The sequence below is a fragment of the Mobula hypostoma genome, chromosome X1 (assembly GCF_963921235.1).
Source record: "Mobula hypostoma chromosome X1, sMobHyp1.1, whole genome shotgun sequence".
NCBI classification, from domain to species: Eukaryota; Metazoa; Chordata; class Chondrichthyes; order Myliobatiformes; family Myliobatidae; genus Mobula; species Mobula hypostoma.
In genome coordinates, this window is record NC_086128.1 from 10,968,125 (window position 1) to 10,984,248 (window position 16,124).

Here is a 16,124-nt window from a genome sequence, read left to right on the forward strand (position 1 = left end):
CATGCTTTCATCTCTTATGAAGCAAACGTAACCAAGAAGCAAAGATTCGTTGCCTGGCAAAGTTGACTCATCCAACTGCAGTGCAAATTCTGTTGTCCAAACTATGTTGTACAATGTGTCTTCCATATTCTCAGACATTTCACCTATTCATTTTTGAACAGAGTTGTCATTGAGCGGAACTGCTTTAATTATTTAGACTGCTGACTTCTGAAAATTTTCACAAATTGACTGAAAACAAGCCAAGTTCTTGTTTACTTTATCAATGTGCACTCTCTTCAAATGTTCAAGGAGCCTGGATGGTTTCATTGCCTCGTTTGAAAAAGCTCTTTCACACAACATACACATCGGTTGCTTGGTGCTAGTATAGATCCGTATTCCAGATACTCCACATTACACTGTCTATACTTTTGATTGAACTGCTTTTGCCTTTTTCATTATGGATAAACGACCGTGATCAATCGCCTATTGTTTAAGCCCAACCTTAAAGGCTGCGAACAATTAAGATGTCATCACAGCTGACTCTGACTGAAGGTACATAAAGTGGGACTGTGATAACTTGGTTGGGCTGTGGGCTAGAGAAATGCAGTCAAAACCATTTGAAAGGGCAGATTCTGAAGTTTATTTCTTTGAACGCCATAAGCCAATTCACAGGAATTGAGTCACTGTGGGATTAGAGCATGGGACTTGTACTAGCTAACATTGTACTACAGCAGTGAATAGCAATAATGCGCAGGAGGCCCGCAAATAACACAATTTCTTCAATCCAGAATTTTCATGATATGCCAGATACAGAAGTGTCACATTGCTTTTCAACAACTATAATACACTTCAAGCAAAGTCTAAAAGAACAGTGGGTTAGCAAGGAGGGGCAATTATATGATCATTGTAATCAAATATTAGACACTGAGAATCAAATAATTGTAATTCATTTATTAAATTAAGTGTGTAATCTCTAAGCTGCCCTCTTGCTACCGAGCAACCTCAATGCCCCCTTTATCTTTAGAAACTCCCGCCTTCCTCTGGGGAGGCGATATAACCTACTTTGGGAACCACTGGCCTAGATGACTGGGGAGGTGGTCCTTGCAACAGTGCTCCATGTAGATGTGTTCAATGGTGGGGAGCGCTTTACCTGTGATAGACTGGGCTGTATCCACTACTTTTTGTAGGATTTTCCATTCAGGAGCATCGGTATTTTCAAACCAGGTTGTGACACAACCAATCAGTTTACTCTCCATCATGCGGCTATCACCTAAAGAAATTTGTCAAAGTTTTAGATGACATGCCAAATCCTTCCAAACTTCTAAGAAAGTAGAGGCGCTGTCATGCCTTTTTTGTAACGGTAATTACGTGCTGACCCCAGGACAAATCCTGAGATGATAACACCAAGGAATTTAAGGTCGCTAACCCTCTCCACCTCCAATCCCCTGATAAGGTCTGTCTCATGGGCTTCTGGTTTCCTCCTTGTGTAGTTAATGATCAGTTCTTTGGTTTTGCTGACAGTGAGTGAGAGGTTGTCGTTATGGCACCCTTCCGCAGATTTCCAATCTCCATCCTAAATGCTAATTCGTTACCGCCTTTCAGTCAACAACAGTGGTGTTGTCAGCAAAATTAAATATGGCATTTAGCCTTAACAGTCATAAGTATAAAGCACGTAGAACAGGGAGCTAAGCACAGAGCCTGGTGGTGCACGTGTGTTGATGGTGAATGTGGAGATGCTTTTGCCAATCCGAACCAACTGGGGTTTGCAAGTGAGGAAATTGAGGACCCATTTGCACAAGGAGGTATTGAAGCCTACATGTTGGAGCTTATTGATTAGTTTTGAGGGGATGATACTGTTGAATGCAGAGCTATAATCAATGAAGAGCATCCTGATGTATGCATCTTCACTGTCCCGATGTTCCAGGGTTGAGTGAAGAGCCAATGAAATGCATCTGAGTTGACCTGTTGTGACAGTAGGTGTAACGGGAAGGGTTAGTTTACTTACCGGTCAAAAGTTGCTACCACTGTGCCAGTCGTTGATTGGCCTATTCGAAGGATGCAGCAGCTCTCTCCCATTGGTTGCCTGTGTGCCATGGCACTAGTGTCCAGTCCGGGTGCCTTAGGGGTATAAGAATAGCACGTGCAAGAAACTCGCTGATTTTTCCTTTGTCTCCAGGGGCTCATCTTCACACTAAGGTCGCAACCAGTGCTGAAGAACCATTGGGAAAGTGTGCTGCAGATACAGGAGGGCCCACGCACACACTTAGCTGAGCATTTGTTGAATGTTTAGTTTTGTACTTGTGTAACTTGGGGAGACTTAACAAAGTACCTGTTGAGTTTGAAGTGTTTCTGAATGTTTAGTGTCGTAATTATTGTAATTTAGGGTGGCTTAGATGAGTATTTGTCTGACTTAGGTATCTGGTCGAATGTTTTACTGCTTGTCTGTAAATAAATGGTTAGCGTGCTTATTCAAAATCAGTGTCTTCTGTCTCACTTACCAAACCCGTGAACCTACTTCCCCGTAACAGTAGGCTAATTGGAGTGGACCCAAGTCAATCCTCAGGCAGGAGTTGGTATGTTTCATCACCATAGATCTAAGTGCTGCTGGACAATAATCATTGAGGCAGATGTGTACTTCAGGCTGATGAAGCAAGAGGTTAAAAAAATTAGTGAACATTCCAGTCAGTTGATCAGCACAGGTCTTCAGTACTTGGCCAGGTACACCATATGGGCTGGATGCTTTTCATGGGTTCACCCTCCTGAAGGATGCTCTCACGTTGGCCTCAGAGACTAAAAATCACATGGTCATCGGGGGCACTGGGAGTTTATGAAGGTGCCTCCATGTTCTGTTGGTCGAAGCGAGCATAAAAAGCACTGAGCTACTCTGGGAGCAAAACCTTGTTGTCACATATGTTGCTTGGTTTTACTTTGTAGGTGATAGCATTCAACCCCTGCCACAGCTATCAAGCATCCTTCAATAATTCAAGTTGGGTCCAAAATTGCCACTTTGTACATGAGGTGGCTTTCTGGAGATCATACCGGGACCTCTTGTATTTTAATTGACTGCCAGACCTGAATCCCACTGATCTGGCCCTCAGCAGATTGTGGATCTCCTGGTTCATCCAGGCTTCCGGATGGGGTAGACTCTGAATGATCTTGTGGGAATACACTCACCCACAACTGTCTTTGTAAAATCTGTGACAACTACAGGGTATTTGTTTAGATCCTCTGATGAGTACTTGAACATGGTATAGTCCACCGACTCAAAGCAATGCCACAGCCGCTCCTGTGCCTCCTGCAACCACCTTGTTGTTGTCCTTACCTCTGGAGCCTTGCTCTTTAGCCTGTGCATGTATACAGGTAGGAGGATAGCCAGATTATCAGTTTTCCCTAAATGCAGTCTAGGTATGAAATGGCAGGCATTCCTGGTTGCAGAATAGCACTGGTCAAGTGTGCTGGGACACCTGCTGTTGTAGGTGATAATGTCAATGATAACTGGGCAGGACAGATATTCCTTCAAGCAGACTTGATTGAAGTCCCCGGCAATTATTTGAAAGGTGATGGGGTAGGTTGTTGCTAATCGCAGCACTCAATACATCAAATGCTCACTTCACATCAGCCTTTGATGGCATATAAACTGCAATCAGGATCATGGAGGAGAACTCTCTTGATAAGCAGAACAGATGCACTTAATCATTAAATGTTGCAGGTCGGGAGAACAAGTGCAACAAGACCACTATGTCTGAGCACTACAAAGAGGTTACCATGAAACACAAACCCCCACCTTTTGCCCTCTTTGAATCAACGGTAAGGTCCATCCGGTGTATTGAGATGCCCTTGGGTCTAACCAACGTATTCAGCTTGTCTGGAGTGTGCCACGTCTCCGTGAAACACAGAACACAGCAATTCCTTATTTCCCTCCTATACAGCAAACTTGCCCTTAGGTCCTCAATCTTGTTCTCTAGTGACTGTATGTATACTTGCTAACAAGATACTGGGTAGAGTATTTTACAACCTGACGTCTTAGTATGGCTTGAAGTCTTCCCCACCGACCTGTCTTCCGGCTGTGGCCATGGACCTTCCACTTAAAGAAGCCATACCTGCATTCCTGAGAGCCCTTCAAAAGATCATACTTGCCTTCATTACCTCCTCTGACCATGCACACCATGCAAAGTAGCTATATTGCATTCTACAGGCAACATGACTATAGTTGTACTGCTTTATCCTGGCTAACTATCTCTAAATATTGTGAACTTTGTAGATGAGTGCTCCATGCACCTGCTGCATTTGTCCAAAGTGATACAAGTCATACGTTTGGAAGATGCAGCCAGAGTGGCAAAAGTAGCTGCAATGCATTTTGCAAATGAAATGCGTCAGAGTCAGGACACGGGTAATGGAGAGGAGCAATGTTTAAGATGATGAATGGGGTTTCAATCCATTGAGCTATTTTGTCCGAGGTGCTGCTAGTCTCCAGGTATTGGAGCTGCATTCATTGAGTCATGTGCAGTGTCAAGGATCTCTGACTCACCAATAAGCAAGAACCATGTCATTTGCCAGCGAATACTAACTTCTGGAGTCAGTATATTTGTGCAGTTATGTTCCCCAGGATGTTAATGGCGATGGGTGTAATGCACTCGAATATCATGTAGTTATGACTAAGCTCTCTTTTTGATATGATAATAGGCTGGCACATGTTTTGATGCAACACACGCAAAATACTGGAAAAAAAATTAGCAAGTCAAGCAACATCTACAGAGGGAAATAAACAGTGAATGTTTTGGGCTCAGACCCTTCACTGGGACTTTTGGTTTTGATGCAAATATTACTTAAAAATCTCCAAAGAACAAATTGCCCTTCTCAAGTTAACTATTCCAGGAACTCCAATTTCTGAAACAAACTTCTGAAGACATCTTCATTTAAACATTAAAAACCAGAAATTCCTTCTTTTTTTTTTGATAACTGAAACACTTGGATTCCACTCATTAAAGAATGTGTCATTTTCAAATTAATAATTTAAAAAATTGCAGATGCAGGAAATCTAAAAAGACAGAAAATGCTGGAAACAGTCAGGTTTCACTTCCCACAACCTGAGTAGTCTTTTTGATTGGTATTGCAGCATTTTCAAGGACAACCTATGATGAGCAATAGTGACAAATTTTGCTGCTTGTGCTCATTTCCAACAGTGAATTAGAAAAATTCTGTAAATCATAATTAATTGCCCAATTCACTTTATTTCTTCCTCATCTCGCTATCAACCAAACTCAACTATCCATCTCCTTAGAAACTATCAATCAGCCATAGAAAGGGTGCAGAAGAGATCTACAAGGATGTTGCATGGATTGGGGAGCATGCCTTATGAAAACAGGTTGGGTGAACTCTGCCTTTTCTCCTTGGAGTGACAGAGGATGAGAGGTGACCGGATAGCGGTGTATAAGATGATGAAAGGCATTGATTGTGTGGACAGTCAGAGGCTTTTTCCCAGGGCTGAAATGGCTGACACGAGAGGGCACAGTTTTAAGGTGCTTGGAAGTAGGTATAGAGGAGATGTCAGGGATAAGTTTTTTTACGCAGAGAGTGGTGAGTGCGTGGAATAGGCTGCTGGCGATGATGGTGGAGGCGGATACGATAGGGTCTTTTAAGAGACTTCTGGATAGGTACATAGAGCTTAGGAAAATAGAGGGCTATGGTTAAGCCTAGTAGTTTCTAAGGTAGAGACATGTTCGACACAACTTAGTGGGCCGAAGGGCCTGTACTGTGCTGCAGGTTTTCTATGTTTCTATGAATGGGCTGCCGGCGGCGGCAGTGGTGGAGGCGGATATGATAGGGTCTTTTAAGAGACTCCCGGATAGGTACGTGGAGCTTAGAAAAATAGAGGGCTAAGGGGAACCCGAGGTAATTTCTAAAGTAAATACATGTCTGGCACAGCATTGTGGGCCGAAGGGCCTGTATTGTGCTGTAGGTTTTCTATGTTTCCTTACTCTACTGCTATCTCCAGGAGCTCTTAAGGTGAGACTAATTCTCAAACATTTAAGATATTTCATACAATTTGCTCAATTCAACTTTGCCAAAAAGATGGCACTGAATTTCCCCTTAGTTTTCAATATCTGGCTTTTAACTGCTATCTAATGGGATTTGACCCCTTTGCCGGAAATAATTGTTTGATTTTGTAAATTTCCTTGCTAATCTTGAAAAACTTCAATCTTGGAAACAAAGTTCAATTTTGAAAATTATCTCTGTAAATCCATGACTAAAAAAAATACCAAATAAACGCTGGGCAATGCCACTATCCCATTGTGACAAGTAATAACTTTGCTGCTTCAGTGTTGGTACATCACATTTATGTAATCTTGAAAATGCAGATTTTTCAGGAATCTATGGAAATCATGATTAAAACAAGCATCAAGGATTTGTGCTTTTACTTTTTCTATGAATGTAACATTAAGCACACCACCACAATTTCTTGTTAGTTTACAATTTTAATTCATTGATACAAATTCTCACCGAAAACACAATGTTTCTATACATTGAGATTCCCAGTTGGTATGAAGCTACTTATCTATGCCTCTGCTTACCAGCCCAAAACCAGCTCCTCTGCCACAGCCTTTTATTTTCATTAGACCCCTACATTTGTTCAACATCTCCATATCAGCCATTCCAAATGGCAAAGTATTTAAGTCTCTCTTTACTGATGCTCATTCACAATACTAAATGAGAATCTGTAATCTGAAATATTGAACTGAAGCAGGTTACCATTTTCATTTACCGTAGACTTTTTCAACTCACCTTCTGGTTAAGTGGCTGAATATTATTGGGTCTGATGAGCCTCCTCTTTTTACAAGCTAGTAGTGGACGAACCCGTGCTGCAGTGCAAGTGGTATTGCAGGATACAGACAATGTATTCAATCTCTGCTTTTTATTTAGTCGTTCTTCAGCATCCGAGCTGTCAGCTGAATTGCTGTCAGGAAGCAAGCTGTGAACACTGCAAGGAGGAACACAATATATGCAAGTATTAAGACAGTGTTTGCTTCAATAGTTTAATTTTAATATAAGCTACATCTATATTGTGAACAAGGGACATTTATATCAAATGCAATGAAGTATTTTCTCAACTGCACAATGCCTAGCCAAAGCTCAAATTATGGCCCTAACACTCTCTGGCAGGCTGATTTCTGGAGGCTGTTTTTAAACTGCAAGACAACCAGTGAGTTGAATTGCTAATTCCATCCTTCCAGTAACCATCAGAGATATAATTGACTCACCTTTAATCCATATTCTGCAAAAAAGAAATATCTGCTTAAATAAGCCAACAATTCATCCTCAAAAATAATAGCAATTAGCTCTCTACTACTCTATCCTTAACATAAAAGTTTAATTCCCAGTCCTCTTTTCCAAGAGTGCCAAAGTTGCACAATTTTAAATAAATGAGCACTAATTAGTTCTAAATTTTCATTTCTTCCAGCAGATGGAAATTGCCATACCAAGGAAAAGATGGTAACATTTGACACAGCAATGTTGAAAAAACACTAATTTTCACAACCTAGAGCCTATCTGAGTTTCTTTCAATATATTCATAAAAATGGATACAACATTTAACACCATACAATTCATCTACGTTAGAAGAGCAACATGAAACTCCCCAGTCATTACCTAATCTTAAATGGTACTTTCAAAGAGAAATTTCAAAAAACAACTGGTTGCCTTCTTGGCAAATCACTGAAGGAATAAAAAAAATGTTCTTTAGAGTTTATAATACGAGGCAGATTATCTGCTTCCTTGCACTTGTTCAGTAAGATAGAGTGCCTTAAGTCCACTTTCCTGCGCTTCATATCATCACATATCCTTAACACTCCAAAAAATCCATCTAAACTTGAAAATACTATATAAAGAATTCAGTCTCTTTTCATCTATTTTAAATGATATAATCTCCGAAGAGACTATGAGACTATGCCCCTCAGTTGTGGTGGCAAATTCAGAAACAAAACAGAAATGCTGTAAGAGCTCAAGCAGACAAGCAGCAACTATAGAAAGGATGCCTCATGTCCAAAACTCTACATCAAGGACTGATTTCTGTTTTCATTTCAGACTGCAACATCCACAGATTTCAAAGTTGCTGGAGAACGCAGCAGGCCAGGCAGCATCTCTAGGAAGAGGTACAGTCGACACTTTGGGCTGAGACCCTTCGTCAGGGTCCTGACGAAGGGTCTCGGCCCCAAATGTCGACTGTACCTCTTCCTAGAGATGCTGCCTGGCCTGCTGCGTTCACCAGCAATTTTGATGTGTGTTGCTTGAATTTCCGGCATCTGCAGAATTCTTCGTATCCACAGATTTATTTGTTTTCTATTATTGGTGAATTCCAAAGATTTACAAACCTCTGTTTAAAGAAACATCTCATCTCAAGCATAAATTGCAGACCCCTAAACCCAAGATTACTTTTCTCGCCTACATCCTGCATCTACGGAAAATAGCCTCTCAGCACTTAACCTATCAATCCTACAAGTATCTTATATGCATGCACGATGCCATATGTTAATGTCAGCGGTAAAGAAAATTCTGGTATCTGTAAAAATCAATGTAACAAAACATGTTGAAGGAACAACAGAGTTGAGAGATTTAACTGCCTTGGTTAACAAGCACACACAAAAAGGGCCACAACTTAAACACAGAGTCATAAAGCACAGAAAAAAGCCATCTAGCCCAATTAGTCAAGATGCCAATTCAAGCTAGTGCTATTTGCCTCCATTTGGTCCATATCCTCTAAACCTTTCCTATGTATCTATCCACTGTCTTTTAAAAGATGTTATTGTACCTGCCCCAACCACTTCTCCTGCAACTGACTCCATATATCTACCATGCTCTACAAAAAAAAAAATGTCCCTCTACTTCCCATTAAACCTTTTCCTCTAACCTTAAACCTATGCCCTCTAATTCTTGATTCCCCAATTCTGGGAAAAACAAGTGCATCCACCCATTTAACACACAAGTTAAACAATGTCTGAATAAGCGATGGTTCTTTCAAGACATAATTACCAGAATAGCTAATGAAGAAAAGTGAGGTACACCACTGTCCTTATATTGAGGTCTACAGAACCCTCAAAGTGGTAGCAGAGATAGATATGGTTAAGGCAGTAAGGTTGCCTTCATGGAATACAAGAACATGGAGGTCATGGTACAACTGTAGATGACTTTGTCAAGATCACACAAGTACAGTGTGCAGTTCTGGTCAACACACTACAGGAAGGCCACGAATTGCACCAAATGGGGCTACTGGAAAAGACAGTATAATTATTTTCTCTGTACAGGGTGTAGAGAATTTTTATAAAAAAATTGCCTGGGCTGGACTGCACCAGGTGCACTTTCCTTGGAGCAGAGAAAGCCAAGGAGGGCGGGGGAAGCTGAAGGTTATACAAAATGAACAGAGGTATAGAATAAAAAAATGAATCTTCCTCCTGCCATAACAGGGCCATGTAAAAGAGGGAGCTTTTGGTCCAGATTCCAGCATTTACAGTCTCTTGCGACCAGCAGTTTGGTAACTTGCCATTTTGTCTCTTTTCTAAACCTATAATGTATAACAGTGGTCCCCAACCACCGGGCCGCAAAGCATGTGCTACCGGGCCGCAAGGAAACAATATGATTTGGTGCTTATGAAGCGATATGGGCCAGCTGCACCTTTCCTCATTTCCTGTCATGCCCACTGTTGAGCTTGAATGCACACGAGGTCATTACCCACGCTGGAGGTCATCAGTCGGAATAAGTAAAAAACAAACATTGCTTGAGAGTTTCTTTCGAAGAGGTGGAAGAGGACATAAAAGGCCTAACGATGATGATAACACAGAGACAGCTGAGGCTGAGACTGCAAAAAAAAAAGAAAGCTTCCTTCAACAGAAAATACGACGAGTCATATGTAAAATTGGCTTTATTGCGACCAGTGACTCGCATGATCCAAGCCACCTGTGTGTGATATGTGGAGACAAGTTGAAAAATGAGGCAATGAAGCCCTCAAAACTGCTTCGGCACCTTGAGTCCAAGCACCCTGCACTTAAAGGCAAACCCGTTGAGTTTTTTGAGTGGAAAAAAAGTGAGCAAGTGGGTCAGAAGCAAGTGCTGAGAGCCACCACTTCCACAAATGCTGTTGCTCTGAGAGCGTCGTACTTAGTGGCTAGCCTTATTGCTAAGGCTAAGAAGCCTTTCACTGTTGGTGAAAAATTGATTCTGCCTGCTGCCAAGGACATGTGCCGTGAACTGTTGGGAAAAGCTGCAGCCAACAAGATGGCACAGGTTTCTCTTTCAGCTACCACAGTTTCAAGGATAATCGACAGAGCAGAGGATATTGAAGCACAGCTATAGGAACGGCTTAACGAGTCACCATGATATGCTATCCAGGTCGATGAGTCTACCAATGTCCACAAGGCAGTGCTGCTGGTTTATGTGTGATATATATTTCAAGACGATGTGCAGGAGGATATGTTGTGTGCACTGTCGCTGCCAACTAACACAACTGGGGCAGAACTATTCAACTCTTTGAATGGCTACATGTCAGGCAAACTGGACTGGTCATTCTGTGTTGGAATATGCACAGACGGGGCTGCAGCTATGACTGAACGGCTGTCTGGTTTCACTACCTGAGTCAAAGAAGTTGCTCCTGAATGCCCGTCTACACACCATGTCATACACAGGGAAATGTTGGCTAGCTGAAAAATGTCACCTGGTCTTAACAGTGTATTGAGTGACATTGTTGAAGTTATCAATCACATCAAAGCAAAAGCCCTTAACTCACGTCTGTTTGAGCAGCTTTGCGAGGAAATGGATGCAGAGCACAAACACCTTCTCTTTCACACTGAGGTCAGGTAGCTATCAAGGGGGAGAGCCCTGGCCAGGGTTTTTGAGTTAAGAGAGCAGCTACAGAGATTTCTTTCAGGAAAAAAGTCACCACTGGCAGCACACTTCAGTGACGAGGAGTGGATAGCAAAACTCGCTTATCTGTGTGACATCTTCAACCTACTCAATGAACTCAATTTGTCACTTCAGGGGAGAATGACAACTGTCTTCAAGTTGGCAGATACAGTGTCTGCTTTCACAGCCAAACTGGAACTGTGGGGACGGCAAGTGGACAGGGGCATATTTGACATGTTCCCAACATTAGCTGGGATTTTGGCAGAGACTGAGGCTGCACTGTCTTTCTCACAGCTGGTTCGTGATCACCTAGCTTCGCTGTTGACAGAATTCGAGCGTTACCGGTGAATCATCCATGTCAGCGCGGGAAGAAGATCAACTCCTTGAGCCTGCAAATGACGGTGGGCTGAAAAGTATGTTTGACATAACATCTCTGCCGGCATTCTGGATCAAAGTCAAGGCTGAATATAGTCATAGTCATACTTTATTGATCCCGGGGGAAACTGGTTTTCGTTACAGTTGCACCATAAATAATAAATAGTAATAGAACCATAAATAGTTAAATAGTAATATGTAAATTATGCCAGTAAATTATGAGATAAGTCCAGGACCAACCTATTGGCTCAGGGTGTTTGACCTTCCAAGGGAGGAGTTGTAAAGTTTGATGGCCACAGGCAGGAATGACTTCCTATGACGCTCTGTGTTGCATCTCGGTGGAATGACTCTCTGGCTGAATGTACTCCTGTGCCCACCCAGTACATTATGTAGTGGATGGGAGACATTGTCCAAGATGGCATGCAACTTGGACAGCATCCTCTTTTCAGACACCACCATCAGAGAGTCCAGTTCCATCCCCACAACATCACTGGCCTTACGAATGAGTTTGTTGATTCTGTTGGTGTCTGCTACCCTCAGCCTGCTGCCCCAGCACACAACAGCAAACATGATAGCACTGGCCACCACAGACTCGTAGAACATCCTCAGCATCGTCCGGCAGATGTTAAAGGACCTCAGTCTCCTCAGGAAATAGAGACGGCTCTGTCCCTTCTTGTAGACAGCCTCAGTGTTCTTTGACCAGTCCAGTTTATTGTCAATTCGTATCCCCAGGTATTTGTAATCCTCCACCATGTCCACACTGACCCCCTGGATGGAAACATGGGTCACCGGTACCTTAGCTCTCCTCAGGTCTACCACCAGCTCCTTAGTCTTTTTCACATTAAGCTGCAGATAATTCTGCTCACACCATGTGACAAAGTTTCTTACTGGAGCCCTGTACTCAGCCTCATCTCCCTTGCTGATGCATCCAACTATGGCAGAGTCATCCGAAAACTTCTAAAGATGACAAGACTCTGTGCAGTAGTTGAAGTCCGATGTGTAAATGGTGAAGAGAAAGGGAGACAAGACAGTCCCCTGTGGAGCCCCAGTGCTGCTGATCACTCTGTCGGACACACAGTGTTGCAAGCACACGTACTGTGGTCTGTCAGTCAGGTAACCAAGAATCCATGAAAGCATCCACCTGCATCGCTGTCAGCTTCTCCTCCAGCAGAGCAGGGCGGATGGTGTTGAACGCACTGGAGAAGTCAAAAAACATGACCCTCACAGTGCTCGCTGGCTTGTCCAGGTGGGTGTAGACACGGTTTAGCAGGTAGACAATGGCATCCTCAACTCCTAGTCGGGGCTGGTAGGCAAACTGGAGGAGATCTAAGTGTGGCCTGCATATCCTGAGATAGCCACAAAAGCACTGAAAACGTTGCTTCCATTTCCAACATCATATCTTTGCAAAGCAGGATTTTCTGCAATGAACGCAACGAAAACTAAACTGCGGAATAGACTGGACATAAGGAACCCCCTTCGAGTAACACTGTCTTCCATCACCCCTTGATGGGACCATCTTGTTGCAGAGAAACAAGCCCAGGGCTCCCACTGATTCAGCGATATTGGTGTGTTGAAATAATTTTATAAGTTCATACGAGGAAAATATGCGCTGTGTGTTTAATATCCAAATGTTACTTAAAATGTTTTGATGCTATTGAGTTATAAGTAACTTATAATTGACTTATCACTATATTCATGGAAGGAAAATATGCGCTGTGTGTTTACTATTAAATTTGTTAGATAAACATTTTTGGAAACGAAATTGAGCGTATTATAAGTGACTTATAGTTTCACCTATATTCCGGTCGTGATTAACAACCCCCCCACCCCCCAGTCAGCAAAAATATTGTCAATATTAAACTGGTCCACGGTGCAAAAAAGGTTGGGGACCCCTGGTGTATAATGTTAACTTTGCTGCCTCGCAATCTGCTGGGACTACTCCAGAATCTGGACAATTTTGTAAGGTCATCTGAATGGATCCACATCCGTGCAGTCACTCCTTTTGCATCTCAAAGTTACAGGCTATCAGGTCCAGAGCATGTGTCTACGTTTACTCACGCTAATTTAACAATTCTTTTCCTTTTGTGGTACAGGTGTCCCCCGCTTTTCGAACGCTCGCTTTACAAAACCTCACTGTTACGAAAGACCTACATTAGTACCCTGTTTTCGCTTTCAGAAGGTGTTTTCACTGTTACGAAAAAAGGCAGCGCGCACCTCGAGCAGCCGCTCTCCCCCCTATTCGCACGGCATTCTCGCCAACATTGCTTAAACACATGCCTGTGAGCAGCCGTTTGCAAGAAGAGTTCTAAGGTATCAGAAAAGCCTAAAAGAGCTCGTAAGGGTGTTACACTTAGCGTAAAACTAGACATAATTAAGTGTTTCAATCGTGGTGAATGAAGCAAGGACCAAGTGAGTTTGGCTTGTGGAAGTTGATGAAGATGATGTTAAAGAGGTTTTGGCATCCCAAGACCAAGAACTGATAAATGAAGAGCTGATGCAATTGGAAGAGGAAAGGATAGCAATCAAAACCGAATGCAGTAGCGAATGGACCGAAAGTGAAGTCGTCCAGGAACTGAACGTGAAGCAACTGCGTGAGATTTTCACTGCAATGATGAAGTACGACTTTAATTTTGAAAGGGTACGTCGGTTTAGGGCATATTTGAAAAATGGTTTGAGTGCTTACAAAGAACTGTATGATAGAAAAATGCGCGAGGCTAGCAGTCAAGCATACTGTCGTTTTTCAAGCCTTCCACATCAGCCACAGCAGACGACGAACCGCAACCCTCGACATCAAGGCAGGCAGAGGTAGAAGAAGATGACCTGCCTGCCCTGATCGACGATCAGATGACACCCCAGTGGTTCCAAACCCCAGGCCGCAGACAAATACCGATTCACAGAGAATGCAGCGGTAGCCGGGAGGCACCCAGCACGTCTTTAAGAAAAAAGCCAAAATAAACAAGCTAATTAATTAGGTGCCGCCCGGCACGTAAATGTCGGCCCAGATCAGAGGTGACGCAATCGGCAATCGGCTCTGATCTGGCCAATATTTACGTGCCGGGCGGCACCTAATTAATTAACTTGTTTATTTTGGCTTTTTTCTTAAAGATGTGCTGGGTACATCCCAGCTACCGCTGGACCTCTGCATGCTTCGCGGATCGGTATCGGTCGCTGCCCGGAGGGTGGGGACAACTGCACCACCCCAACCTCCAACGACTCAGCCTAACACACCATCATCAATGTGCTCTGCGCTGTCTTCCTGATTCCCGTAAGTGATACTACACTGTACATACATTATTTCTATTTTATATAGGCTGTGTATTTTTATGTGTTATTTGATATGATTTGGCAGCTTCATAGCTTAAAAGTTACTGGACAGAGTGTTTCTGCCGAGAGCACTTGCGTGAGATTTTCCGCCGAGAGCGTTTGCGCCATCTTTGTGCCAAGAGCACTTGCGTGAGATTTTTGCTACGGAGAACAGTGCAGGCAATGGTTGTAGAAAAGTATTTCTACTTTATATAGGCTGTGTATTTATCATATCATTCCTGCTTTTACTATATGTTAGTGTTATTTTAGGTTTTATGTGTTATTTGGCATGATTTGGTGGGTTATTTTTGGGTCTGCGAACGCTCACAAATTTTCCCATATAAATAAATGATAATTGCTTCTTCGCTTTACGACATTCCGGCTTATGAACCGTTTCATAGGAACGCTCTACCTTTGGATGGCGGGGGAAACCTGTACTACAAAGTGTGAGTACCAAACGCAAGTGTGCACCACAATGGAACTGTACAAATTAGAGCTAATCAGTACATATTTTGATAAGACCAGCTACAACACCAAGAATTCAAAGCAAAGGCATCAGAGAACACCATATGTAATGTTGCTTCAGTGATTAGTAGTTATTTGGTACTGATAGTCCAACCTACTGATTATGCAGCACATGCTTACAGTGGGAGCCTGGTAAAGTCCTTTAAGAATTAGTGATAGAACAACCAGAAGGTGTATTTCCCCATTTGTCAATATAAGTGTACCACTTGTAATAAAATATACCAAAATAGTGATAGGGCATACTGAGATGTTCCATTAATATTTATATGTAGCTATTTGGTTACTTGACTGAAAAAAGACACTTCGGCAAAGTAGAAAAACATTAGCTAATTTTGGAAATCCTTTAAAAAAACCTGGACCACATGTATGCTCTGCATCAAGGGCAACATACTTACAATTGATGCAAAGTTTGCACTTCATATACTGCTGACAGTTTGCCTTGTCAATGAGTTACAGCACAGATGTTGAAATACACAAGGGCCACAATAACCAACACTACATATAGTCTTGGTATTAATAGAAAAATCTTCTGAGTTGCAAACAGGTGGGTGCCTAGTATATGGACTAGACGTCAGTAAGTACTTTTAAATACAGAAGCTTAAATTAGTCACAATATTAGGAAAATGTAAATTTGAACTTGAAGTTTAAAAACATTGTCATTTTATCACCGCCAATTTGCTGCAGGCATGCTAAAATAATTACTTTGCTCAAAGCAGTTAAAGCAAGCAAGATTTCACCATTTTATTCCCTTAACCGATTAAATTTTCCATCTGTGTATCGTTGAGGTACCAATTTACATTCCCCTCACCAAGTTCCAGGTACAAAGAAGACACAAGTTGCATCGTGTGTCAACAACTTGATGTTATGACAAAACACCCAATTCTAATATACTCAATGTCTCCCTTCTCTCTTGGAACTTAGTGAGGGGAATGTAAATTGGTACATCAACTAAGCTGGTGTACAATCCAGTGACCACGAGGATTCCAGTAGCCAGACTCAGGTTGAAGGAACAACACCTTATATTCTATCTGGGTAGCCTCCAACCTGATGGC

General features: G+C 42.3%; 1 protein-coding gene across 5 annotated transcripts in view; it reads right to left on the reverse strand.

Moving 5' to 3' along the window:
- Nucleotides 1-16,124, reverse strand: part of LOC134340088 (KAT8 regulatory NSL complex subunit 1-like) — a 201,897-nt gene that overhangs the window by 58,957 nt on the left and 126,816 nt on the right. For all 5 annotated transcript variants that reach the window (XM_063036917.1, XM_063036916.1, XM_063036919.1 and 2 more), the window contains one exon: nt 6,763-6,958. In XM_063036917.1, coding sequence (XP_062892987.1) covers nt 6,763-6,958 — 196 coding nt within the window. The remainder of the gene's footprint in view (nt 1-6,762; nt 6,959-16,124) is intronic.